Source organism: Bombina bombina, chromosome 8, assembly GCF_027579735.1.
Source record: "Bombina bombina isolate aBomBom1 chromosome 8, aBomBom1.pri, whole genome shotgun sequence".
NCBI classification, from domain to species: Eukaryota; Metazoa; Chordata; class Amphibia; order Anura; family Bombinatoridae; genus Bombina; species Bombina bombina.
In genome coordinates this window covers 354372120-354398459 of record NC_069506.1, presented here as the reverse complement: position 1 = coordinate 354398459, position 26340 = coordinate 354372120, and the positions used below count along the sequence as shown (strand labels likewise).

General features: G+C 41.8%; 1 protein-coding gene across 1 annotated transcript in view; it reads right to left on the bottom strand.

Moving 5' to 3' along the window:
* Positions 1 to 776: 776 nt before the first annotated feature.
* NECTIN1 (nectin cell adhesion molecule 1) overlaps positions 777 to 26340 on the bottom strand; it is a 34921-nt gene continuing 9357 nt past the window's right edge. The window contains exons 3-5 of the mRNA XM_053689821.1: positions 22380 to 22497; positions 8214 to 8365; positions 777 to 4905 (exon numbers count right to left, since the gene is read on the bottom strand). Of these exons, the coding sequence (XP_053545796.1) occupies positions 4382 to 4905; positions 8214 to 8365; positions 22380 to 22497 (794 nt within the window). The 3' untranslated portion in view covers positions 777 to 4381. The remainder of the gene's footprint in view (positions 4906 to 8213; positions 8366 to 22379; positions 22498 to 26340) is intronic.

Here is a 26340-nt window from a genome sequence, read left to right as displayed (position 1 = left end):
GGGTATGTGTGTCTGTGTATATATATATACTGCAGATACATGCTATGTTTATGTTGTGGGTATGTGTGTCTGTGTCTCTATATATACTGCAGATACATGCTATGTTTATGTTGTGGGTATGTGTGTGTGTCTCTATATAGATATATGCTATGTTTATGCTGTGGGTATGTGTGTCTGTGTCTCTATATATACTGCAGATATATGCTATGTTTATGTTGTGGGTATGTGTGTCTGTGTCTATATATATACTGCAGATACATGCTATGTTTATGTTGTGGGTATGTGTGGCTGTGTCTATATATAACCCTTTAACAAATAAGAGAATGGGGAGTTAATTTGGATAGAATGAGAAGAGACAAAATGTATGAAAATAGAGAAAGTATTCATAGAGAGGAGAGAGAAATATGGCTAAAAGGAGTAGCAATGAATAGTAAAGAAAGCTGGGATTGCAGTGTAAATAAACCAGATATGTTGCATTTAGTTCTCAAGGGATGACACAGGTCAGGATTTCACAATCTCTCTGCATGAGCAAAGCTTCATTAATCAGGTTTAGGTACTTTGATGAATGCATCTCTTCTTTGATTAACCAACAACCATTTAACCCTACAGTTGCTAAATGGTTAATCCTTTCTGGTTTACAGACCTCATAGCAATAGCAATCTCTATTTCCATGATAATGTGTTTGATAAAAACAAGGTATAAGAAAAACACAAACACGGAATGTAACCAGTGGTATAGATCACTGAAAACACATTACTTTAAATCTAATTAAAAAGTATATTTTATAATTCTTTATTTTATAAAAGTTACATCATTTTTAAACAGTTGCCATTAAATTTGTACAATACCCAAAATTAAAACCAACCCAACAAATGGGTGATCACTTCCTCAACAAACAATACGTAGACAAAAGTATGTCAGAAACACGGCACTCGGGTGAGGGATCCTTTACAATGTTACAGCACTATATTAAGCAGACAATCCAATAGCTCTTATACTCACCTCCATCCCAAAAAGAGGATAAAAAAATGCTTCCACAAAGAGACCTGAGCGTTCCTTACTTGAGGTTGATCCTATTCCAGTTGAAAAACGTATAAACCAAAAAGGTACCAAAAAATCCACATACAGTTTTTCATAAAGATTTTTTTAGAAAAAAATATATTTTTCAACTAGAATAGGGGCCCCCCCCCCCCACAGCTATTTATTCTACTGGAGTTATATAAGGGAAATCCAAATGTATACACATAATCGAGAACTTGTCATTTTTATACATTATTATTTCTGTTATATACATATATATCTGTCTTGTCTTCAAATGTACTAATAATATTTCATTTGTACTGTGACATATGAATTAAATGTGTAATATTCAATGTTTGTATATTTGCACAATTCAAAAAACACGTACCGTATTGGATTTCAAGCAAATTTGGTAATATAAGTCAACTCCATTTGAAGAACGTTTAGATTTGGCACACACTGTAACATGTATGGTTGCACACGCATACAGGAATATGTATACCCACACACATAGACAGTAATAATGATGGCAGTGTGTACAGCACACACAAGTAACATATACAGCGATACATTTACACTGTGAGGTTTGTGAATTGCAGTGCACACATGGGAATATGTATGGCAGTAAGATATATATATGGCAGTGTGTGACTGTATTGCACACATAGATATGTTTTGCAGTAATTCTACACACAGTCTATAACAGGTCTTTATGGGATAATTCAGTTGGTGACTTAAGATCCATAGTCAAAAATTGTCAACTTAAATAATTATTATTTTAGTAAGAATGATTAATTATGTGGTGTTGACCCTCTAATATGAGATCTGGGTATATTTAGGTTCATAGTTACTTGGTCTCTGTGCTTAAATTTAGGACTAGTTATCTACATTCAGATTTGGGGCTGCTCCTCTATATGATCATATACTATGCAGCTGTAGACTTTTAGGGTTATTAATGTTCTTTACTTATATTGGGGACCACTGCCTCCCAAAATTTATATTTAGTATGCTGCTCTGATTTGTGGGACACAGCCACCCTAGACTCAGAATATAGTTTGTGGTTCTATGCTTATATGGAGCATTGACTCTCTTTGCTCAGATTTGTTCTCCATGCCACTGCCTTCACAGAGTGATTTTGTGATGCTACAAGGCCAAATTCAGATCTGAAAGTGCTCTGTCCCATCATTAAGACTTGGGTATGCTATCTCTATATGTCCTGTTGCGGCTTTGTACACTGGGATACAGAGATGTGGGTCTTTCCCCTGTAATGTACGTTTTAGGAATGATGATTACCTTCATTCATGTTCAGAGGTGCTGAGTCTTCATGCTCCAGTCTAGTTCTCTATAACAGCCAGTAATATAATAGGAACAGTTCATTATGGGTACTGGCACAGATACCCAATGAAATGTATCCTTATTACAATTCTTGGCATCATTTTTTCTCCTTTTATGGTTTCCAGTCCAAGCTGCACTTAACCTTGCCAGAGCCCTGCTGAATGTATCTAACTACCTGCTAGATAAATTAGCTTATCAATATTCAGTAAGGGATTATTGCATGTTAGACAGCTATTACCTGCAGGAGGACATGTATAAAGCCATTGAGATTTATATTGTACAACAAGAGTGCACTGATCTGTAGTGTTCGATATGTATGATGTTCTAATGATGTGTATACACATAATCACTGTTGTGTGTGTGCAAATACATGGTGTGAGTTTTTTCACTGCTCAGGATCTGCTATGGGCTATATTTACTAAAATAAGCTCCATCACAAGTCATCTCTAAGGACAGCTTAGGAATCATGGCATCATGGAGGGTAGCTTGTGGAGAAACCTGTGTCAGTCAATATAGCACAATATAGACAGAGAATATATAACAAATGTCTCCTCCAGTAACTAGTAATCTGGATAAGGTGCCCCAGGGATGTCCAGTCAGCTATATTACACAAGTCCAACACATTTACAGTGCAGAGGAATAGTGCCCTGTACACCAGTTATTTGCCGTAATAAGAGAATGTGAGTTGCTGAATATCCTTAAGGCTTTACTGGGAACAGATTGCATTCTCATCTCAGATTTGAGGCCACATAGATTTTCCATCTCTTATTTTGTTTTCTATAGAGTAGAACATAAGCCAGACAGGATGGTGTCTTTGTAAAGCAGCAGCATTGCAAAAAGTTTCCATAGAATGGGTAAGTTAGCAGGTTTCAGTAGATGAGACAATGCAGCGGCTTAGAAATGATGCTCCCACAGTCAGCATCAGCTGGGCTTGCACCTCCCTTTTTAGATTTCTTGGTGATATTTTAACAACTGTTGCTGTAGAGCCATCTACGATGATGTGCATTATGTATCCCTGTGTTAGGGAGATAGTTGTTAGGTTGCTTTCTGTAAGTGCAGTGTCACTTGGTTGCAGATAAGGAGGGGAACAATCTTTATGTGCAAAGTCCTTGATAAAAAACATCCATTGTGATCCAGACATGACGAGAGATGCACAATATATATATATATATAATGTAAACCCACAGACCAGTAATAAACTGCCCTTTGCACTACCAGTGTCTCTAGTCCATTAACTGTGTAGTGGAAGCAAAGTAGTCTCTTTCTTATATCCTTGGAATGCACAAAATCTTCACAGGCAAAAATTAGACCAACAATAAAGAAAAAAATAAAAATAATTCCAGGACAAGAAATTCCAGTGTTTTGGGACAAGGAATGGAGGAAGGCAGCATACATGTGTGCGTGCACGTGCGTGTAAGATGATGGTGCATGGGGTGTAAGTTGGCATAGACGGGAACCACAACATCTCTCTTTGCTTTGAAGTGTGTTTTGAGAGATATGCATCTGTATGTCTCAATGCAGTGCATATATCAGTAACCCTGATGTTTGTGTATCCTATATTCTAGTGCTGCCATATGTGCGTTTAACTGTGCTATGATGTATTACACTACTGGTTTCTAAACAAGTGCATTGCTGAGTGTTATTGCATGCTGTTATGAACAAATAATAGTGTTATAAACACCATAAGTAAGGGTATTCTGCATTTTTTTGTGTATGTATCACAGCATAGCTCCGCAGAACTGCATAGCACAATTCTGTGTTAGTATACTAGATGTCATGTTGTGAACCAGTATATAGGAATGTTGGATATACATGTGCCTGCAATCTCTCCTGGTTTCATGGGCCCTGCTATTGTGATTCATATAAAACGATAAGATTATATTCATATATATCCAAATACAAAAGTAAGCTCTGATCATGTAATCATCACTCCCCCTTGTCCCTGCCTTAGGTCTCTCCCCAGCTCAGGGGTTAGGGCATGAATGTGCGTCCATCTGCATGTGTCTGTGGGTCCATTACACCCCTCTCACACATACCACTCCTTCTTCGAAATGAAGGACCCATCATTTTGTGGCACCAAGTTGTCAGGCAGATCCTCTGGCTCATACTGGTACCCTAGCGTTCTATCCTCACCGTAGCCACGCCTGTCCCCCTCTTCCACTGTAAAATATGGGCGTTTTGATTCATCATCATATTTAGGACCCAACTTGCGCCCCTCTAGTCCCTCATCATCCTCCTCTTCATAACTGCTGCTCCCTATTGGACCTGGCTTTTTCTCATCATCAGAATCCTCTGGGTACTGCAGACTCTGGGCCATGGGTGGGTGCTGTGCCACTCCCGCTTTGCTGTATCCATTACCATAGACATGCTTCTTGGTGTTGTAGTCCCCCTTGAAGGTGTGATGCCTTCTCCTCACCAACAGAAAAATGATGACTGAAACGATCACAAGGAACACGACTCCTCCCACTATGCCCCCGATCACTGCCATTGAGAACATGGAGGTTGCGCTCCGCTCATGCTGCCCTGGAGGAGTCGGGGTGAAAGGGAATTCTGGGTAGGAAAAGACAAGGAGAGGGACAAAGTCAGGCTCAGGCTACATGCTAAAAACCCAAGAGCAGTGACGCAAACCGAGATGGTTGACCACTGTCACCCATGCTACTATCTCTGGTTATTGTATATTTTTACCCAAACTGGTCCTATCACTACTTATCCTAAACTAAAGTTTGGTTCACAAAGACATCTTCGGTTAGTCAGTCATAATCCACTGGGACACTTGAAACCAATTTAACATTCACTTTCAATAGATAAAATAGAATTATAAATTGTATTAAATATATGTCTGGGTTATGCATTTATCCATACTAACAATACTGACGTCAGACATGAATGTCTGTTTGATTTGCATCAATAAAAACGTTTGAGTTAAAATATAATACTACCAAATGGGTAAAGACTGAGTGGGTAATGCCAAACATTTTCAATTATATTTACTATGTTTTCATGTTTTATTTGCAACATTTTGAGAGTTTAACGTATTATTAAAGGAATATTCTAGTACAAAATTAATCTTTCATGATTCAGATAGATGCAATTTTAAGCAACTTTCTAATTTACTCCTATTATCAAATTTTCTTTATTTTTTTGTATCTTTATTTGAAAAAGCAAGAATGTAAGCTTAAGAACCGGACCATTTTTGATTCAGCACCTGGGTAGTGCTTGCTAATTAGTGGCTACATTTAGACACCAATCCGCAAGCACTACCCAGGTGCTGAACCAAATATGGGCCGGCTCCTAAGCTTACATTATTTCTTTTTAAAATAAAGATACCAAGAGAATGAAGAAAAATTAATAAAAAGAGTAAATTGGAAAGTTGCTTAAAATTGCATCTATCTGAATCATGAAAGTTGACTAGACTATCCCATTAATATAACAGAACAAAGTTTAAGTTGGTATACAGCATCCCTATATCTATTATATTAATGAATTATGTCCTCCCATCTTTTTCTGGTATTACTTTAATTTCAAAACCTGCATATTCCACACACAAAAAAAGTTCACATATCAGGTTGCTACTCAAAATATTCCTGTTTCTATATTAAACATGAATGTCTTAATACAGCAAGATGAAATTACAGCTATTTTTTTTGTTTTGTTACTGCCTTTGTTGCCCACACGGTTGCGTCCCTGCTTGGGTGAAAAAGGTAGGAGTGGGAAAAGGAGGAAAAAGTTTAGGTTGTTGGGAAGGAGGTAAAGGGAGATAATGGGTTCCATCCAAAGCCATGAGAATGCTGGACAAACAATAATGACAACCAGTTGGAAGATTAGAATCATCCACCAAAAGATAAACCAAACAGACCTTCACCAGCCACCAAGCAGACAGAAAACTATGTGAAAGAAGAAGCCAATAAGAAGACAGTATCGAAGATGCATTCCAATCAGCAGTCATCATAAAATCACACAAACCTAGACAGAAAAAAAACCTTTCATATCTATACCCATGGGAAGACCAGAGATAAGTTCCTTGAAAGGTTATTGAGATAGAAAAGCCATCAAAAAGAGACTAGACAAGAGCTAATAAAGAAAGTAGCCAAAGCTAAAATAGGAGACCAGCACAAATGTGACCCATGCAATTTACTCTATGCCAAACAGATTCATAACATCTAAGAAACCAGAGATCCCAACACAGTGACCAATAAACTTGTTACTTAAGGTCTTTTGTGTGCATGTACTATCTAACTTCCTGTTTGTACGGCTAGAAAGACATCAGGGTCTGTCTCCTATACTGAAGCACTGGTTATTAAAGGCTTACTCATGCGCACAGAACATTGTCACTCTCACCATAAAGAATCATATATACAGAACATGTAACAATAATGAAGTCACACAACTTTAATTTAGCTCTATCCTGAACAGCTTAATGTTTTTTTGCTGTTGTGTAGAGAGATGCATCCACTTCAAACAATCACAGTACAGTTGTTTTAAAGGCACCTATAAGTAATTGACTGCATTCAACACATCACACTCCATACAAAGCAAGTACACAGGGGAGGTGAATAACCAGACTCTCCCTAGGGGGATCCTGCCCCTCCCTTCTGTTCCTTTTACAAAGGGCTTTGTGTGTGACATGTGCAGGCTTGTGTGCGTTTCCTGGCTCAGGGGAGGGCTGGGCAGCTCATAATGTTACATGCTCTGTCTGTTTCCTGGGCTAGGCCTCGATCTGCACCCTCCGGGAACCCAGGAAATGTAGTGTATTGTTCTGTATGACTGCAGAGGTGTGCAGCAGCTGTGGCACTATGTGTAGGCAGTGCCAGCTAACAAACAACCTGACTGACATGGCCCTACAGAGTCACAAACTAACAAATCTGCATTACACAAAAAAACGCAATTTACATAATATACACAATACATATATGCACCCTGCAACTTCCAAACTACAACACAAAGCACACAGCAAATCACACAAGCACAATGAACACTACATAAGCCAATACAATGTAGCATCTCCTATAACACACATTAAAATAAACAGCATCCACAACATGTCCTCTCAAAGGAAGTGAACAACCACTTACAATACATAGACCACTTAGCTCCACAACCACTTACAATACATAGACCACTTAGCTCCACAACCACTTACAATACATAGACCACTTAGCTCCACAACCACTTACAATACATAGACCACTTAGCTCCACAACCACTTACAATACATAGACCACTTAGCTCCACAACCACTTACAATACATAGACCACTTAGCTCCACAACATACAAACATGTCATCAGAGTAAAGCTGCTTTTATAACACAAAGTGATTCAGACATACACTAAACTGATTTCAGTATTTCTTACTTAGAAACCTTCCTATAGCATTGCTCACTCTAGTTATTTCTCCATCAGTGCTGCACAACTGGCATCACTCAACCTGTATTCCTCACTCAGTATTGTTCACTTTCACTCTATCCCTCAACTCTTTAGTATTCCTCTCTATCCTTCAGTATGTCTCTGTCTCAGTGTGCCTTATTCAGTATTTTCCTCAATAAGTCCATCATTATTGCTCTCTCTAGATCCCACTCTCTTACCATCTTCCTCCCTTACTGTGTCAGTATGGTTTATGTGCTCACTACACCCTCACACTCTCAGAATCCCTCTGTCCATGTTTGTTTTGCCTGTTCCACCCTTATGACTCTCTCCACCCTCTCTCACATCTTGTTCTCCCCAATCTTCTATATCTTCTAGCGTCTCTCCTATAACGCGTCTCCTCCCAATTTCTGTGTCTATCATTGGTTGGACACTCCTAGCTTAAAGAGCAGACAGTGTGGAGTCAGAAAAGATGTGGTGAGATTGTCTTGCTTACCTGTCACATTTACCTCCACTTGACCCGTTTGACTTCCTATAGCATTTTTGGCCTCACAGATGTATGTCCCAGACAGACTGTAAGTGACTGGTCCTCTGAATAGCAGAGTGTTGTTTACTATCTCTGTGCCATCTGGTAGAGAACCATTTGCCCTGTGGAAAGAAGGATACAGAAGTTAAGAGCCCTCCACAGCATGTTGAATAAAGGGTTCAGACATATCTGTATTGCGCACGTACAACTCTACTTCTCAATATTCTTTAAGTGGCTATAGTTTGTAAAAAATCCAAACAATGGAATAGAAGAAATCAATGCGAATAATACTCAAATTTTCTTCTATTATCTAATTTACTTCTTTCACTTGCTATCCTTTGTTGAAGGAGCAGTAATGCATTATTGGGAGCTAGCTGAAAGCCAATGATAAGAGGCATGTGCAGCCACCAATCGGCAGCTTCTAAGTCTACCTAGGTATTCTCTTCAATTAGTATACAAAGAGAACCATTCCAATTAGTTAATAGAAATAAATTGGAAAGTCATTTAAATTGCATGCTCGGTCTGAATCATGAAAGAAAAAAATGGGTTTCTATTTAAACTGACAATATAGTGATCTGCTCATTAGGCAAACGTCAATGTAAACTTAAAATGTTCTTTATAAAAAGAGTAAACTCTCCAGGATATTACAACCAGAATATCAGATCCTCAAAACAATTACCAAAAGCAGAAAAGTTTACATTTTGTAAGCACATATTTAGAGAGACCACTATCACTCCACCAAATAATAATACATTTATTATAAGTGCACATTGCAAGTAAATCTAGCTCTTTATTTCTTTCCTAAGATATGGAGAGTTCACAACGTCATTCAGTTACTAGTGGAAATATCACTCCTGGCCAGCAAGAGGAGGCAAAGAGCACCACAGCAAAGCTGTTAAGTGTCACTCCCCTACCCATAATCCCCAGTCATTCTCTTTGCCTCTGTCAATGGAGGAGGTGAAGTTTGGTGTCTGAAGAAATTAATTCCTTTTTTGGGTACTTTTCCCTGCAAGCAAAGACTTGGGTTTAGCTGAGTCCACGTCAATCTCTTCAGTAAAGTAGTGGTGGCTTTTAAGCAGTTAGGAAGTTGTGAGGTAGTCCTTGCTTTGTTTCCTAACACATTGCTGCCCATGGTACAGAAAGCCAGTGTTGGTTACTCTGTTCTTTCTTTTTCTAGAGGTCTCTGTAAGGAGTATGTGTCCTTTCACACCTTGTGAGCTGTCTTCCTGCCGGACACCTAGACTGCAGATAAGGGCTTTTGTCTTCTAGGTCTTGGAGACTTGCACTTCAGAAGAATATGTCATATGCAGTAGATGGGGACATTTTTAAATTCCTTTATACAGGATTTTCATTGACAGTGGGCAGGCACATTATGTATGTTGAGACTAGGGGCTCTATTTATCAAGGTCTGTCGGACCTGATCCAACAGTGCAGATCAGGTCCGACAGACCTCGCTGAATAAGGCGAGCAATACGCTCGCCGTATTCAGCATTGTACCAGCAGCTCACAAGAGCTGCTGGTGCAACGCCGCCCCCTGCAGACTCGCGGCCAATAGGCCGTCAGCAGTGGGGTGTCAATCAACCCGATCGTACTCGATCTGGTTGATTTCCGGCAATGTCTGTCCGCCTGCTCAGAGCAAGCGGACAGGTTATGGAGCAGTGGTCTTTGTAACCGCTGCTTCATAACTGCTGTTTCGCTGTTTCTGGCGAGCCTGCAGGCTCGCCAGAAACATGGGGCATCAAGCTCCTTTCGGAGCTTGATAAATATGCCCCTAGGGGTCAATCTTCCCTTTATTGGGACATTTTTCCTATTTGGGCTAATTTTGTTGAAATACTTTACTAGTATGTGTGTGGCTTATGTTTTATACAGGGATTTATGTATAAACTTAAAATTTGGCAGTTGGTTTTCTTTGCTTTCTTAGCTAGAACAGGCTAACTGACAGACTGCTTGCTTAGCTAGAACAGGCTAACTGACACACTGCTTGCTTAGCTAGAACAGGCTAACTGACAGACTGCTTGCTTAGCTAGAACAGGCTAACTGACAGACTGCTTGCTTAGCTAGAACAGGCTAACTGACAGACTGCTTGCTTAGCTATAACAGGCTAACTGACAGACTGCTTGCTTAGCTAGAACAGGCTAACTGACAGACTGCTTGCTTAGCTAGAACAGGCTAACTGACAGACTGCTTGCTTAGCTAGAGCAGGCTAACTGACAAACTGCTTGCTTAGCTAGAACAGGCTAACTGACAGACTGCTTGCTTAGCTAGAACAGGCTAACTGACAGACTGCTTGCTTAGCTAGAACAGGCTAACTGACAGACTGCTTGCTTAGCTATAACAGGCTAACTGACAGACTGCTTGCTTAGCTAGAACAGGCTAACTGACAGACTGCTTGCTTAGCTAGAACAGGCTAACTGACAGACTGCTTGCTTAGCTAGAGCAGGCTAACTGACAAACTGCTTGCTTAGCTAGAACAGGCAAACTGACAAACTGCTTGCTTAGCTAGAACAGGCTAACTGACACACTGCTTGCTTAGCTAGAACAGGCTAACTGACACACTGCTTGCTTAGATAGAACAGGCTAACTGACACACTGCTTGCTTAGCTAGAACAAGCTAACTGACAAACTGCTTGCTTAGCTAGAGCAGGCTAACTGACAAACTGCTTGCTTAGCTAGAACAGGCTAATTGACAAACTGCTTGCTTAGCTAGAACAGGCTAACTGACAGACTGCTTCCTTAGCTAGAGCAGGCTAACTGACAAACTGCTTCCTTAGCTAGAACAGGCTAACTGACAGACTGCTTGCTTAGCTAGAACAGGCTAACTGACAGACTGCTTGCTTAGCTAGAACAGGCTAACTGACAGACTGCTTGCTTAGCTAGAGCAGGCTAACTGACAAACTGCTTGCTTAGCTAGAACAGGCAAACTGACAAACTGCTTGCTTAGCTAGAATAGGCTAATTGACACACTGCTTGCTTAGCTAGAACAGGCTAACTGACACACTGCTTGCTTAGATAGAACAGGCTAACTGACACACTGCTTGCTTAGCTAGAACAAGCTAACTGACAAACTGCTTGCTTAGCTAGAGCAGGCTAACTGACAAACTGCTTGCTTAGCTAGAACAGGCTAATTGACAAACTGCTTGCTTAGCTAGAACAGGCTAACTGACAGACTGCTTCCTTAGCTAGAACAGGCTAACTGACAGACTGCTTCATTAGCTAGAACAGGCTAACTGACACACTGCTTGCTTAGCTAGAACAGGCTAACTGACACACTGCTTGCTTAGCTAGAACAAGCTAACTGACAAACTGCTTGCTTAGCTAGAGCAGGCTAACTGACAAACTGCTTGCTTAGCTAGAACAGGCTAACTGACACACTGCTTGCTTAGCTAGAACAGGCTAACTGACACACTGCTTGCTTAGCTAGAACAGGCTAACTGACACACTGCTTGCTTAGCTAGAACAAGCTAACTGACAAACTGCTTGCTTAGCTAGAGCAGGCTAACTGACAAACTGCTTGCTTAGCTAGAACAGGCTAATTGACAAACTGCTTGCTTAGCTAGAACAGGCTAACTGACAAACTGCTTGCTTAGCTAGAACAGGCTAACTGACACACTGCTTGCTTAGCTAGAACAGGCTAACTGACAGACTGCTTCCTTAGCTAGAACAGGCTAACTGACACACTGCTTGCTTAGCTAGAACAGGCTAACTGACACACTGCTTGCTTAGCTAGAACAGGCTAACTGACACACTGCTTGCTTAGCTAGAACAGGCTAACTGACACACTGCTTGCTTAGCTAGAACAAGCTAACTGACAAACTGCTTGCTTAGCTAGAACAGGCTAACTGACAAACTGCTTGCTTAGCTAGAACAGGCTAATTTACAAACTGCTTGCTTAGCTAGAACAGGCTAACTGACAGACTGCTTCCTTAGCTAGAACAGGCTAACTGACACACTGCTTGCTTAGCTAGAACAGGCTAACTGACAGACTGCTTGCTTAGCTAGAACAGGCTAACTGACAGACTGCTTGCTTAGCTAGAACAGGCTAACTGACAGACTGCTTGCTTAGCTAGAACAGGCTAACTGACAGACTGCTTGCTTAGCTAGAACAGGCTAACTGACACACTGCTTGCTTAGCTAGAACAGGCTAACTGACAGACTGCTTGCTTAGCTAGAACAGGCTAACTGACACACTGCTTGCTTAGCTAGAACAGGCTAACTGACAGACTGCTTGCTTAGCTAGAACAGGCTAACTGACACACTGCTTGCTTAGCTAGAACAGGCTAACTGACACACTGCTTGCTTAGCTAGAACAGGCTAACTGACACACTGCTTGCTTAGCTAGAACAGGCTAACTGACACACTGCTTGCTTAGCTAGAACAGGCTAACTGACACACTGCTTGCTTAGCTAGAACAGGCTAACTGACACACTGCTTGCTTAGCTAGAACAGGCTAACTGACAGACTGCTTGCTTAGCTAGAACAAGCTAACTGACAGACTGCTTGCTTAGCTAGAACAGGCTAACTGACAGACTGCTTGCTTAGCTATAACAGGCTAACTGACAGACTGCTTGCTTAGCTATAACAGGCTAACTGACAGACTGCTTGCTTAGCTAGAACAGGCTAACTGACAGACTGCTTGCTTAGCTAGAGCAGGCTAACTGACAGACTGCTTGCTTAGCTAGAACAGGCTAACTGACAAACTGCTTGCTTAGCTAGAACAGGCTAACTGACACACTGCTTGCTTAGCTAGAACAAGCTAACTGACAAACTGCTTGCTTAGCTAGAACAGGCTAACTGACAAACTGCTTGCTTAGCTAGAACAGGCTAACTGACAGACTGCTTGCTTAGCTAGAACAGGCTAACTGACAGACTACTTGCTTAGCTAGAACAAGCTAACTGACAAACTGCTTGCTTAGCTAGAACAGGCTAACTGACAAACTGCTTGCTTAGCTAGAACAGGCTAACTGACAGACTGCTTGCTTAGCTAGAACAGGCTAACTGACAGACTGCTTGCTTAGCTAGAACAGGCTAACTGACACACTGCTTGCTTAGCTAGAACAGGCTAACTGACACACTGCTTGCTTAGCTAGAACAGGCTAACTGACACACTGCTTGCTTAGCTAGAACAGGCTAACTGACGCACTGCTTGCTTAGCTAGAACAGGCTAACTGACACACTGCTTGCTTAGCTAGAACAGGCTAACTGACAGACTGCTTGCTTAGCTAGAACAAGCTAACTGACAGACTGCTTGCTTAGCTAGAACAGGCTAACTGACAGACTGCTTGCTTAGCTAGAACAGGCTAACTGACAGACTGCTTGCTTAGCTATAACAGGCTAACTGACAGACTGCTTGCTTAGCTAGAACAGGCTAACTGACCGACTGCTTGCTTAGCTAGAACAGGCTAACTGACAGACTGCTTGCTTAGCTAGAACAGGCTAACTGACAAACTGCTTGCTTAGCTAGAACAGGCTAACTGACAGACTGCTTGCTTAGCTAGAACAGGCTAACTGACAGACTACTTGCTTAGCTAGAACAAGCTAACTGACAAACTGCTTGCTTAGCTAGAACAGGCTAACTGACAAACTGCTTGCTTAGCTAGAACAGGCTAACTGACAGACTGCTTGCTTAGCTAGAACAGGCTAACTGACAGACTGCTTGCTTAGCTAGAACAGGCTAACTGACACACTGCTTGCTTAGCTAGAACAGGCTAACTGACACACTGCTTGCTTAGCTAGAACAGGCTAACTGACACACTGCTTGCTTAGCTAGAACAGGCTAACTGACGCACTGCTTGCTTAGCTAGAACAGGCTAACTGACACACTGCTTGCTTAGCTAGAACAGGCTAACTGACAGACTGCTTGCTTAGCTAGAACAAGCTAACTGACAGACTGCTTGCTTAGCTAGAACAGGCTAACTGACAGACTGCTTGCTTAGCTAGAACAGGCTAACTGACAGACTGCTTGCTTAGCTATAACAGGCTAACTGACAGACTGCTTGCTTAGCTAGAACAGGCTAACTGACAGACTGCTTGCTTAGCTAGAACAGGCTAACTGACAGACTGCTTGCTTAGCTAGAACAGGCTAACTGACAAACTGCTTGCTTAGCTAGAACAGGCTAACTGACAGACTGCTTGCTTAGCTAGAACAGGCTAACTGACACACTGCTTGCTTAGCTAGAACAGGCTAACTGACACATTGCTTGCTTAGCTAGAATAGGCTAACTGACAAACTGCTTGCTTAGCTAGAACAGGCTAACTGACAAACTGCTTGCTTAGCTAGAACAGGCTAACTGACAGACTGCTTGCTTAGCTAGAACAGGCTAACTGACACACTGCTTGCTTAGCTAGTACAGGCTAACAGAGACACTGCTTGCTTAGCTAGAACAGGCTAACTGACACAATGCTTGCTTAGCTAGAACAGGCTAACTGACAGACTGCTTGCTTAGCTAGAACAGGCTAACTGACACACTGCTTGCTTAGCTAGAACAGGCTAACTGACAGACTGCTTGCTTAGCTAGTACAGGCTAACTGACACACTGCTTGCTTAGCTAGTACAGGCTAACTGACAGACTGCTTGCTGACTGCTTGCTTAGCTAGAACAGGCTAACTGACACACTGCTTGCTTAGCTAGAACAGGCTAACTGACAGACTGCTTGCTTAGCTAGAGCAGGCTAACTGACAAACTGCTTGCTTAGCTAGAACAGGCTAACTGACAGACTGCTTGCTTAGCTAGAACAGGCTAACTGACACACTGCTTGCTTAGCTAGAACAGGCTAACTGACACACTGCTTGCTTAGCTAGAACAGGCTAACTGACACACTGCTTGCTTAGCTAGAACAGGCTAACTGACACACTGCTTGCTTAGCTAGAACAGGCTAACTGACAGACTGCTTGCTTAGCTAGAACAGGCTAACTGACACACTGCTTGCTTAGCTAGAACAGGCTAACTGACAGACTGCTTGCTTAGCTAGAACAGGTTAACTGACACAATGCTTGATCGTTTGTGTAAATTAAGCTCCGGTGTTGTAGGCAGAGGGAAACGTGCCTTTTACTTGCTGCTCAGTTTCCTCGCTATGCAGGTCATGTGACTTCTCTCTGCTGTTATATATAATAGCAGAGCGGAGCGGAGTCTTTGAATTTCAGTTTCTTCAGTGTTGATCTACTATATGATCGTCTTAGAGACATCTGGCAGCCAAATTGTGTATAAGTGTTATGGTAAGGCACCTCAGCCTGTCTAAGGTGTAGGGGGCCTATATGGTTTATTATTTTAAAGAATTTTTTGCATAACGTTAAGCGGCTGTGGTATTAAAAATTCTTACAGTGACAGTGTATTTAAGAAAAATTCTACAATTTGGGGAATTTTTATATTTAGTATTATGGACATTGACAAGACAAATACTTTTGAATATGCAATTCTGTGCTGCATGCTTAGCTAGAACACTTCACTTTGAAGATAAATTGTTGCCCTCTGAGCCCAATGTCTCTCAGGATGATGCTGTTCAGGCAATGCCACAACTTTCTGCTCAAACGTCCCAAGCCTCTATGGCATCACATACAGTGCCCTGCAGTTTCTCTCATCCTCCTGGAGGAGTTTATTTGCCTGAAGATTTTGCTGCACAGGTATCTTCTGTGGTATCTGCGGCATTATCTACTTTTCCTATGCTGGGAAAATGCAAGAGGAAAATTAGACATTCAGATAGTAAGGTTTCTGTTCCAGCTACTGCTATGCAGGTTGCCCCCCCCCCTCATAAGTCTGATGAGGAGGATACGTTGTAGTCTCTGAGGGTGAAATCTCAGATTCGGACAGTATTATTCCTTCATCTGATACTGAAAAAGTAAACTTCATATTTAAGCTTGAACGCCTTTGTGTACTGTTAAAGGAGGTATTGGGTACTTTGGACAACACCGATACTTCTGTCATTGTCAACCCTAAGAAGTCTAGTAAACTTAATAAATGCTATGATGTTCCTTCCTCTGTAGAAGTTTTTTCCTGTCCCGGACCATGTGACTGAGATTATTTTACAGGAATGGGAGAAGCCATGGATTCCTTTCTCCCCGTCTCCTGTATTTAAATAGATTTTTCCTGTTGCTGACTCCATTAAAGATTCTTGGCGTACGGTGCCTAAAGTAGAAGGGGCTATTTCTACTCTGGCTAAGTGAACAACAATTCCTATAGAGGATAGCTGCTCCTTTAAGAATCCCATGGACAAAAAGCTGGAAGCTTATTTGAAGAAGATGTATGTTCATCAAGGTCTTTAATGGCAACCTGCAGTTTGTATTGCCACAGTAGCAAGTGCAACATATTATTGGTGCAACGCCTTGTCTGAATCAATTTTATTAGAGACTCCGTTGGAGGAGATACAAGATAGAATTAAGGCTCCCAAACTACCCAATTCCTTTATTTCTGATGCTAACATGCAAGTTATTAGACTGGGAGCCAAGATGTCTGGCTTCTCTGTCCTAGCCCGTAGGGCATTGTGCCTAAAATCTTGGTCAGCTGATGTTAGCTCCAAGTCCAAGCTTCTGGGGTTTCCTTACAAGGGTAAGACCTTGTTCGGACCTGGTCTGGCAGAAATAATTTCTGAAATTAAGGGTGGAAAAGGGTCTTTTCTACCGCAAGACAAGCAGAACAAACTCAAAGGCCGTCAAAGTAATTTTTGTTCCTTTCGTAAGTTCAAAGGTCAAATGTCTCCCTCTTCCAAGCAGGAGCAGGCCAAGTCTTCTTGGAATCCCAATCAGTCTTGGAATAAGGAGAAGCAATCAAAGAAACCCTCAGCTGAGTCTAAGTCAACATGAAGGGTCGGTCCCCGGTCCGGAATTGGATCAAGTGGGGGGCAGACTTTCTCTGTTTTGTGAAGCGTGGAGACGAGATGTCCCAGAACCTTGGGCTGTGGACATAGTATATCAGGGTTACAAAATAGAATTCAAAACTATTCCTCCCAGGGGCAGATTCCACCTCTCAAGATTATCTGAAGACTAGGTAAAAAGAGAGGCATTCTTGAACTGCGTTCAGTACCTTTCCTCCCTGGGAGTGATTGTTCCAGTTCCATTAAGGGAACAGGGTCTAGGATTCTATTTAAATCTGTTCGTGGTTCCCAAAAAAGAGGGAACCTTTCAACCCATTTTAAACCTAAAGTGCCTCAAAAAGTTTCTCAGGGTACCATCCTTCAAAATGGAAACCAATCGTTCCATTCTTCTTTTGGTCTAAGAGGGTCAGTTCATGACGACCATAGACCTGAAGCACACATATCTTCATATTCCCATCCACAGGGATCATCAAAATTCCTGAGATTTGCCTTTCTAGACAAACACTTTCAGTTTGTGGCTCTTCCGTTTGGACTTGCCACAGCTCCCAGAATTTTTTCAAAGATTCTGGGGGCTCTCTTGGCAGTGATCAGGTCTCGAAAATTGCAGTGGCACCATACCTGGATAACATATTGGTTCAGGCGCTCTCTTTTCAACAAGCAAACTCTATAGATCTTGTTGTCTTTTCTACGTTCCCATGGTTGGAAAGTGAATCTGGAAAAGAGTTCTCTTGTTTCAGCTACAAGGGTGGTTTTCTTAGGGACCATAGTAGTTTCCCTATCTATGAAAAATTTTCTGATGGAGGTCAGAAAATTCTAAATTCTCTCCTCTTGCCTCTCTCTTCAGTCTACTGTTCGGCCATCAGTGGTTCAATGTATGGAGGTAATTGGTCTGATGGTCGCTTCCATGGACATAATTCCCTTTGCTTGATTCCATTTGAGAGCTCCGCAATTATGCATGCTCAGACAATGGAATGGAGACTATTCGGATCTGTCTCAGAGGATAGATCTAGACCAGTCGACAAGAGACTCTATCCCGTGGTGGCTTTCTCAGGACCATCTGTCTCAGGGCACATGTTTCCGAAGACCCTCCTGGATGATTGTGACCATGGACACCAGCCTGCTAGGCTGGGGAACAGTCTGGGACTATGGACTCGGGAGGAGTCTCCTCTCCCCATAAACATCTTGGAGTTGATAGTGATTTACAAATGCCCTGATGGCTTGGCCTCAATTTTCTTTAGCCCAGTTTATCAGGTTTCAGTCGGACAACATCACCTCAGTGACTTACATCAACCACCAGGAGGAACTCAGAGTTTCTTAGCCATGAAGGAGGTGGCAAGGATTATTCAGTGGGTGGAAGCTCACAATTGTTGTTTATCTGACATCCACATTCCTGGAGTGGACAACTGGGAAGTGGATTTCCTGAGCAGATAGGCATTTCATCCCAGGGAGTGGGCTCTCCATTCGGAGATGTTCTCCAGGCAGAAGGCCAAGCTTCCAAGGTACAGTTCAAGGTCAAGAGATCCTCGGCTGCTCTAATAGATGCTCTGGTGGTTCCTTGGAATTTTGGTCTAGCATACCTGTTTCTTCCATTTGCGCTCCTTTCACGAGTTATTGCTCGTATCAAACCAGAGAGAGCATCTGTAATTCTAATAGCTCCTGCATGGCCTCGCAGGATCTGGTATGCAGACCTAGTGAAGATGTCATCTCGGCCGCCTTGGAGGTTGCCTCTGAGGAAGGACCTTCTAACTCAGGGTCCATTCCTCCATCCAAATCTCATTTCTCTGAAGCTGACTGCTTGTAGATTGAATGTTTAGTTCTGTCTAAGGGGTATATTTATTATAGTGCGATTGGACATGATACCATGTAGCGTGTCATGTCCGCTGCACATCCATAAATGCAGACAACATACGCTGTCACCATTTATAACTGCACCAGCAGTTCTTGTGAACTGCTGGTGCAATGTCACCCCCTGCAGATTCGCGGCCGATCGGCCACTAGCAATCAACCCAATCATATTCGATCGGGTTCATTTCTGTCCGCGGCCTCAGAGCAGACGGCCAAGTTATGTAGCAGTGGTCTTAATCTTGTTCTTAAAGTTTTGCAGCAGGCTCCGTTTGAGCCAATGAATTCCATAGATATTAAGTTGCTATCTTGGAAGGTTTTGTTTCTTATTGCTATCTCTTCTGCTCTGAGAGTTTCGGAACTCTCGGCTTTGCAGTGTGATTCGCCTTACCTTATCGTTCATGCGGATAAGGCGGTTCTTCGTACTAAATTGGGGCTTCTTCCTAAAGTGGTTTCGCAATGAAAAATTAATCAGGAAATTGTTGTTCCTTCTCTCTGTCCCAATCCTTCTTCTCATAAGGAACGTCTGTTGCACAACTTGGATGTTGTGAGTGCTCTAAAATTCTACCTACAGGCGACTAATGATTTTCACCAGTCTTCTGCCATGTTTGTTTATCAGGAAATGTAAGGGTCAGAAGGCTACTTCTACTTCTCTTTCCCTCTGGTTGAGAAATATGATTTGTTTTGCTTATGAGACTGCTGGACAGCAACCTCCTGAGAGAATAACAGCTCATTTCACTAGGGCTGTCTCCTCTTCTTGGGCTTTCAAAAATGAAGCTTCTGTGGAACAGATTTGCAAGGCTGCAACTTGGTCCTCTCAGCATACTTTTCCAAATTTTCCAAATTTGATACTTTTGCCTCGGCTGAGGTCTGCCTGTCTTGTTCTCCCTTCCTGTTCATTCTGTGTCCTCTAGCTTGGGTATTGGTTCCCATTACTAATTGAATGACGTTGTGGACTCTCCATATCTTAATCTTAATGCTTACCTGATAAATTTCTTTCTTTCCGGATATGGAGAGTCCACGACCCCACCCTTTATTAAGACAGTTATTTTTTACTAAACCTCAGGCACCTCTACACCTTTGTGTTTTTCCTTTTCCATTTCCCTTCGGTCGAATGACTGGGGATTATGGGTAGGGAAGTGACACTTAACAACTTTGCTGTGGTCCTCTTTGCCTCCTCCTGCTGGCCAGGACTGATATTCCCACTAGTAATTGAATGACGTTGAGGACTCTCCATATCTGGAAATAAATACATTTATCAAGTAAGCATAAATTTTGTTTTTCACAATTATCTTTTTTTAAAAGTCACTCTTTATGGAACATAGAACTAAAACCACTTAGAATGTCCATAGTTTCAAAATGCCCAACACCAAAACTTGCACAGCTGCAAAGTTCCCTTAATTAAAAAATGGAAATTTGGCAATGTAAAACAATCAACTTAAAAGTGTTTGTCTTTTTATTCTTCAACACTATTAAAAAAACATTGAAAATGGAGCATGCCTAAAGAATAAGATTTGTTTGCAATATCCACACCTCAAATCCAAACACTGTGCTGTTGTTCCACTACAAGCTATCCCCGATAAAAAGCCGATTTTACTCCCAGCTTTGTACTCTACTACTCAGTGGGCTATTCCTTTTTCTCGTACCGTTCACTAAGAATTTGAGATTTCTTTTTTTTGCAACTATAGGTAATTGTAAAAGTAGACCTTTAGGGGTAGATTAATTAATGGTCGAGCGGAATTCGCTGTAGCAAATCATGTCTGCTCAACCTCGCTAAATGCCGGCAGCAAATGCTGTCGGCATTTAACATTGCACAAGCATTTCTGGTGAACTGCTAGTGCAATGCTGCCCCCCTGCTCACTGGCGGCCAATTGGCCCCTAGCAGGGGCCGTCAATCATCCTGATCGTATCGGATCGGGATTATTTCAGTCAACTAAAAGGACCAGCATCCGCTGCTTAATAATTTGACCTTCTTGTGTCTAAAATAGAAGACCCAGAACCTAAAATATAAACATGTAAATAAGGTGACAGGCAACAGAAAATAGCTAAAAAATCACATGTATTAAAAGAGAATAAAATTAAAGTCTGAATAGAAAAAGTTCAAGGGTGAACAAGAGCAAAAGCAAACACCCAGGCCTACTCCAGTATGATTTAGCACACTATTTGTAAGGAAACTGCAATAAGGATACAAAAGGTGCCACATAGCCTACAAATCAATACATATAAGAAAGGATCAAACCAACTTACAACTGAGAAACATCCCTAGGTACCAATCCAAGCATGTTGGGTTCTCTCTGTCCCACAGCTAAAATGAACCTTTAGTAATCAGTTCACTGGAGCTGATGGCCTCTATTTAACAAAGGTCTTGCGGACCTGATCTGACAGTGCGGATCAGGTCCGCAAGACCTCGCTGAATGTGGAGAGCAATACGCTCTCCGTATTCAGCATTGCACCAGCAGCTGACAAGAGCTGCTGGTGCCACGCCGCCCCCTGCAGACTCACGGCCAATCGGCCACCAGCAGGGAGGTGTCAATCAACCCGATCATACTCGATCGGATTGAATTCCGGGGATGTGTGTCCGCCTGCTCAGAGCAGGAGGACAGGTTATGGAGCAGTGTTGTTTGTGACCGCTGCTTCATAACTGCTGTTTCTGGTGAGTCTGATAGATAGGCCCCGATGAGTGGACTGTTTACTGGAATTTTGGTTTAGCCTGGGGGGCCGAGAGAGCCCATCATGCTTAGCAACTGGACGTCTGATGCTCATTTTATTTATTTATTTAAGGGGCAGTCTAATGTAAAATAATCTCCCCTTTCATGTGTTCCTAATGATCACTTTTACCTGCTTGAGTGTATTAAATTGTTTGCAAACAGCTCCTTTACATTTATTATTTTATTTGTCAAATGTTTTGCCTGTTGAAACTTCCACCTATACTGGAAGTGTGAATACTTAGCGCTGCGGAATCTGTTGGCGCTCTACAAATAACCGATAATAATAATACTGCAGCATTCTTTATGGAAAAGTTATGTAAGCAAGAGACAGAGAGTGGGGTCGAAGATGGAGATTTTTGTATCTGAAATAGTTGGTTTTGCTCTTTAAACCTCACTCATAATTAACATTTCAATACTTATTAGACTTTGTGCATATAGAGAGAGATAACATGCCTGTTCTTCCTGCAGAGTCAGCTCATTTAAATGAGCATGTTCTTGAGTACAATGAGTGAAGGTTTCAATTAGCAAAAACAGTGTCCCTTTAACAAGAAGCTATCACTCCGTGTGGTATTTTCTTCAGTTCTTACTGTTATTGGTTAATGCATTTGCTCTTAAATAAACTCCATTGGAGGAGAGGATTCGATACACCTGAAATATTACTTGTAATTAATTGGCAGAAAAAAGATCTAACATATAAACACCCTTATTGTGAACCAGAGAAAAAGTCTGCATGGAATGTTTTTTAGTTAATTGATGGAGTTGCATGATTTTGTTACACTTACATTCTCCACTGGTACGAAGAAGGAAGAGGGTTGGCATCTGCTAAGCAGGTCAGCTTTACATCAGCCCTTTTCACATACCAGTTCCCATCAAAACCTTCAATGGAAACCTGAGGTTCATCTGGGGAGAAAGAGAGAGAAGGGAAAAATGTATTAAATGTTTGTCGCACATAGAACTCCAGACACTGATAATCTACTCACTATGTCCATACTAAGGCCTCTATGTATCAAGCCGTCTACTTACCTGCATTCGCCGGCCCAATACGCTCGCCTACCATCGCCGCCGCAGACCTGAATCCGTTCGCCAAAGTTATCAAGAAAGCTGTCAAGAAGCCGCGCACCAAGTACGGAGCGATGAGCAGCCGACTGTTGTTAACTGACAGTCATCGATCTCGCTGCTCATCGGCTTCTTCGCAGCTTTCTTGCTAGCCTGTCACTAAGCACCCACACTAAACTATACTGTTTAACCCCCTAAACTGCCGCTCCTGGAGCCCCCCGCACCTAAATAAAGTTATTACCCCCTAAACCGCCGCTCCCGGACCCTGCCGCCACCTACATTATACCTATTAACCCCTAATCTGCCCCCCTACACCGCCGCCACCTACTTTATACTTATTAACCCCTAAACCGCCGCTCCCGGACCCCGCCGCAACTGAATGAATATATTAACCCCTACACCGCCGCTCCCGGACCCTGCCGCCACCTACATTATACCTATTAACCCCTAATCTGCCGCCCCCTATACCGCCGCCACCTGCATAAATTTATTAACCCTTATCCTGCCGATCCCGGACCCCGCCGCAAATAAATTAATTGTTGAACCCCTAAACCGCCGCACCCGGACCCCGCCGCCACCTACATTACATTTATTAACCCCTATCCTGCCCCCCCTACACTGCCGCCACCTACAGTACATTGATTAACCCCTAATCTACCCCCCTACACCGCCGCCAATATATTAAATGAATTTACCCCAAAACCTAAGTCTAACCCTAACACTCCCCTAACTTAAATATTATTTAAATTAATCTTAATATTCCTATAATTAAATAAATTACTCCTATTTAAAACTAAATACTTACCTATAAAATAAACCCTAAGATAGCTACAATATAATTAATAATTACATTATAGCTATTTTAGGATTTATTTTTATTTTACAGGCAACTTTGTATTTATTTTAACTAGGTACAATAGCTATTAAATAGTTATTAACTATTTAATAGCTACCTAGCTAAAATAACTTCAAAATTACCTGTAAAATCCTAACCTAAGTTACAAATACACCTAACACTACACTATCAATAAATTAATTAAATAAATTAACTATAATTATCTATAATAAAATACAATTAAATAAACTAAACTATATTACAAAAAAAACACTAAATTACAAAAAATAAAAAAATATTACAAGAAGTTTCATCTAATTACACCTAATTTAAGCCCCCTAATAAAATAAAAAAGCCCCCCAAAATAATAAAATTCCCTATCCTAAACTAAATTACAAATAGTAGTAATCAGCTCTTTTACCAGCCCTTAAAAGGGCCTTTTGCTGGGCATTGCCCCAAAGTAATCAGCTCTTTTACATGTAAAAAAAAGAAATACAATACCCCCCCAACATTACAACCCACCACCCACACACCCCTACTCTAAAAGACACCCGATCCCCCCTTAAATAAACCTAAAACTACCCCATTGAAGATCACCCTACCTTGAGCCGTGTTCACCCAGCCGGGCACCACTGGTCATCCGATGTGGCAGAAGAGGACATCCGGACCGGCAGAAGTCTTCATCCGATCGGGGCAGAAGAGGTCCTCCATCCGGCAGAAATCTTCATCCATGCGGCATCTTCTATCTTCATCCTTGCGGCGATGAGCGGCTCCATCCTGAAGACCTCTGGTGCGGAACATCCTCCTTGGCCGACGACTACCCGACAAATGACTGGTCCTTTAAATGATGTCATCCAAGATGGCGTACCTCGAATTCCGATTGGCTGATAGGATTCTATCAGCCAATCGGAATTAAGGTAGGAAAAATCCGATTGGCTGATGTAATCAGCCAATCGGATTGACGTTCAATCCGATTGGCTGATTGGATCAGCCAATAGAATGCGAGCTCAATCCGATTGGCTGATACAATCTATCAGCCAATCGGAATTCGAGGGAAGCCATCTTGGATGACGTCATTTAAAGGACCAGTCATTCGTCGGGTAGTAGTCGGCCAAGGAGGATGTTCCGCACTGGAGGTCTTCAGGATGGAGCTACTCATCGCCGCAAGGATGAAGATAGAAGATGCCGCTTGGATGAAGATTTCTGACGGATAAAGGACCTCTTCTGCCCCGATCGGATGAAGACGTCTGCCGGTCCGGATGTCCTCTTCTGCCGCATCGGGTGACCAGTGGTGCTCGGCTGGGTGAACACGGCTCAAGGTAGGGTGATCTTCAATGGGGTAGTGTTAGGTTTATTTAAGGGGGGATCGGATGGGTTTTAGAGTAGGGGTGTGTGGGTGGTGAGTTGTAATGTTGGGGGGGTATTGTATTTCTTTTTTTTTACAGGTAAAAGAGCTGATTACTTTGGGACAATGCCCCGCAAAAGGCCCTTTTAAGGGCTGGTAAAAGAGCTGATTACTACTATTTGTAATTTAGTTTAGGATAGGGAATTTTATTATTTTGGGGGGCTTTTTTATTTTATTAGGGGGCTTAGATTAGGTGTAATTAGATTAAACTTCTTGTAATATTTTTTATTTTTTTGTAATTTAGTTTAGTTTATTTAATTGTATTTTATTATAGATAATTGTAGTTAATTTATTTAATTAATTTATTGATAGTGTAGTGTTAGGTGTATTTGTAACTTAGGTTAGGATTTATTTTACAGGTAATTTTGAAGTTATTTTAGCTAGGTAGCTATTAAATAGTTAATAACTATTTAATAGCTATTGTACCTAGTTAAAATAAATACAAAGTTGCCTGTAAAATAAAAAATAAATCCTAAAATAGCTATAATGTAATTATTAATTATATTGTAGCTATCTTAGGGTTTATTTTATAGGTAAGTATTTAGTTTTAAATTGGAATAATTTATTTAATTATAGGAATATTTATTAAGATTAATTTAAATAATATTTAAGTTAGGGGGGTGTTAGGGTTAGGGTTAGACTTAGGTTTTGGGGTTAATTCATTTATTATATTGGCGGCAGTGTAGGGGGGTAGATTAGGGGTTAATCAATGTACTGTAGGTGGCAGCGGTGTAGGGGGGCAGGATAGGGGTTAATAAATGTAATGTAGGTGGCGGCGGGGTCCGGGAGCGGCGGTTTAGGGGTTAATAGGTTTATTATAGTTGCGGCAGGGTTTGGGAGTGGCAGTTTAGGGGTTAATACGTATAAAGTAGGCGGCGGTGGTGTAGGGTGGGCAGATTAGGGGTGTTTAGACTCGGGGTACATGTTAGGTTGTTAGGTGCAGACGTTCCCTTAGAAATCAATGGGATATCGGGCAGCAGCGAACATGAGCTCTCGCTGCTGTCAGACTCCCATTGATCCCTATGGCATTCGCCGCCTCCAGGGCGGCGGATTGAAAACCAGGTACGCTGGCCCGGAATAGTGGCAAGCGTAGCTGGTAGGTATTTGATAACTAGCAAAAGTAGTCAGATTGTGCAGAACTTGCGTTCGGAACATCTGTAGTGACGTAACCATCGATCTGTGTCCGACTGAGTCCGGCGGATCGTATGTTACATCACTCAATTCTACTTTTGCCGGGCTGTAGGGCTTGATAACTATGGCGAATCTGCCTCGCCACAATTACACTGAGGAATTCCAGCGTATTTGCGGTTGACGGCTTGATAACTAGAGGCCTATGTCCTTCTATCCAGTAACTCACCAGTCATACCCTAATTAGTTTTTATGCTGCACCAAAAACTCCCATATTTAATGTTTCTACATCTGCTTTAATCTTTAAAGGGCCATAATA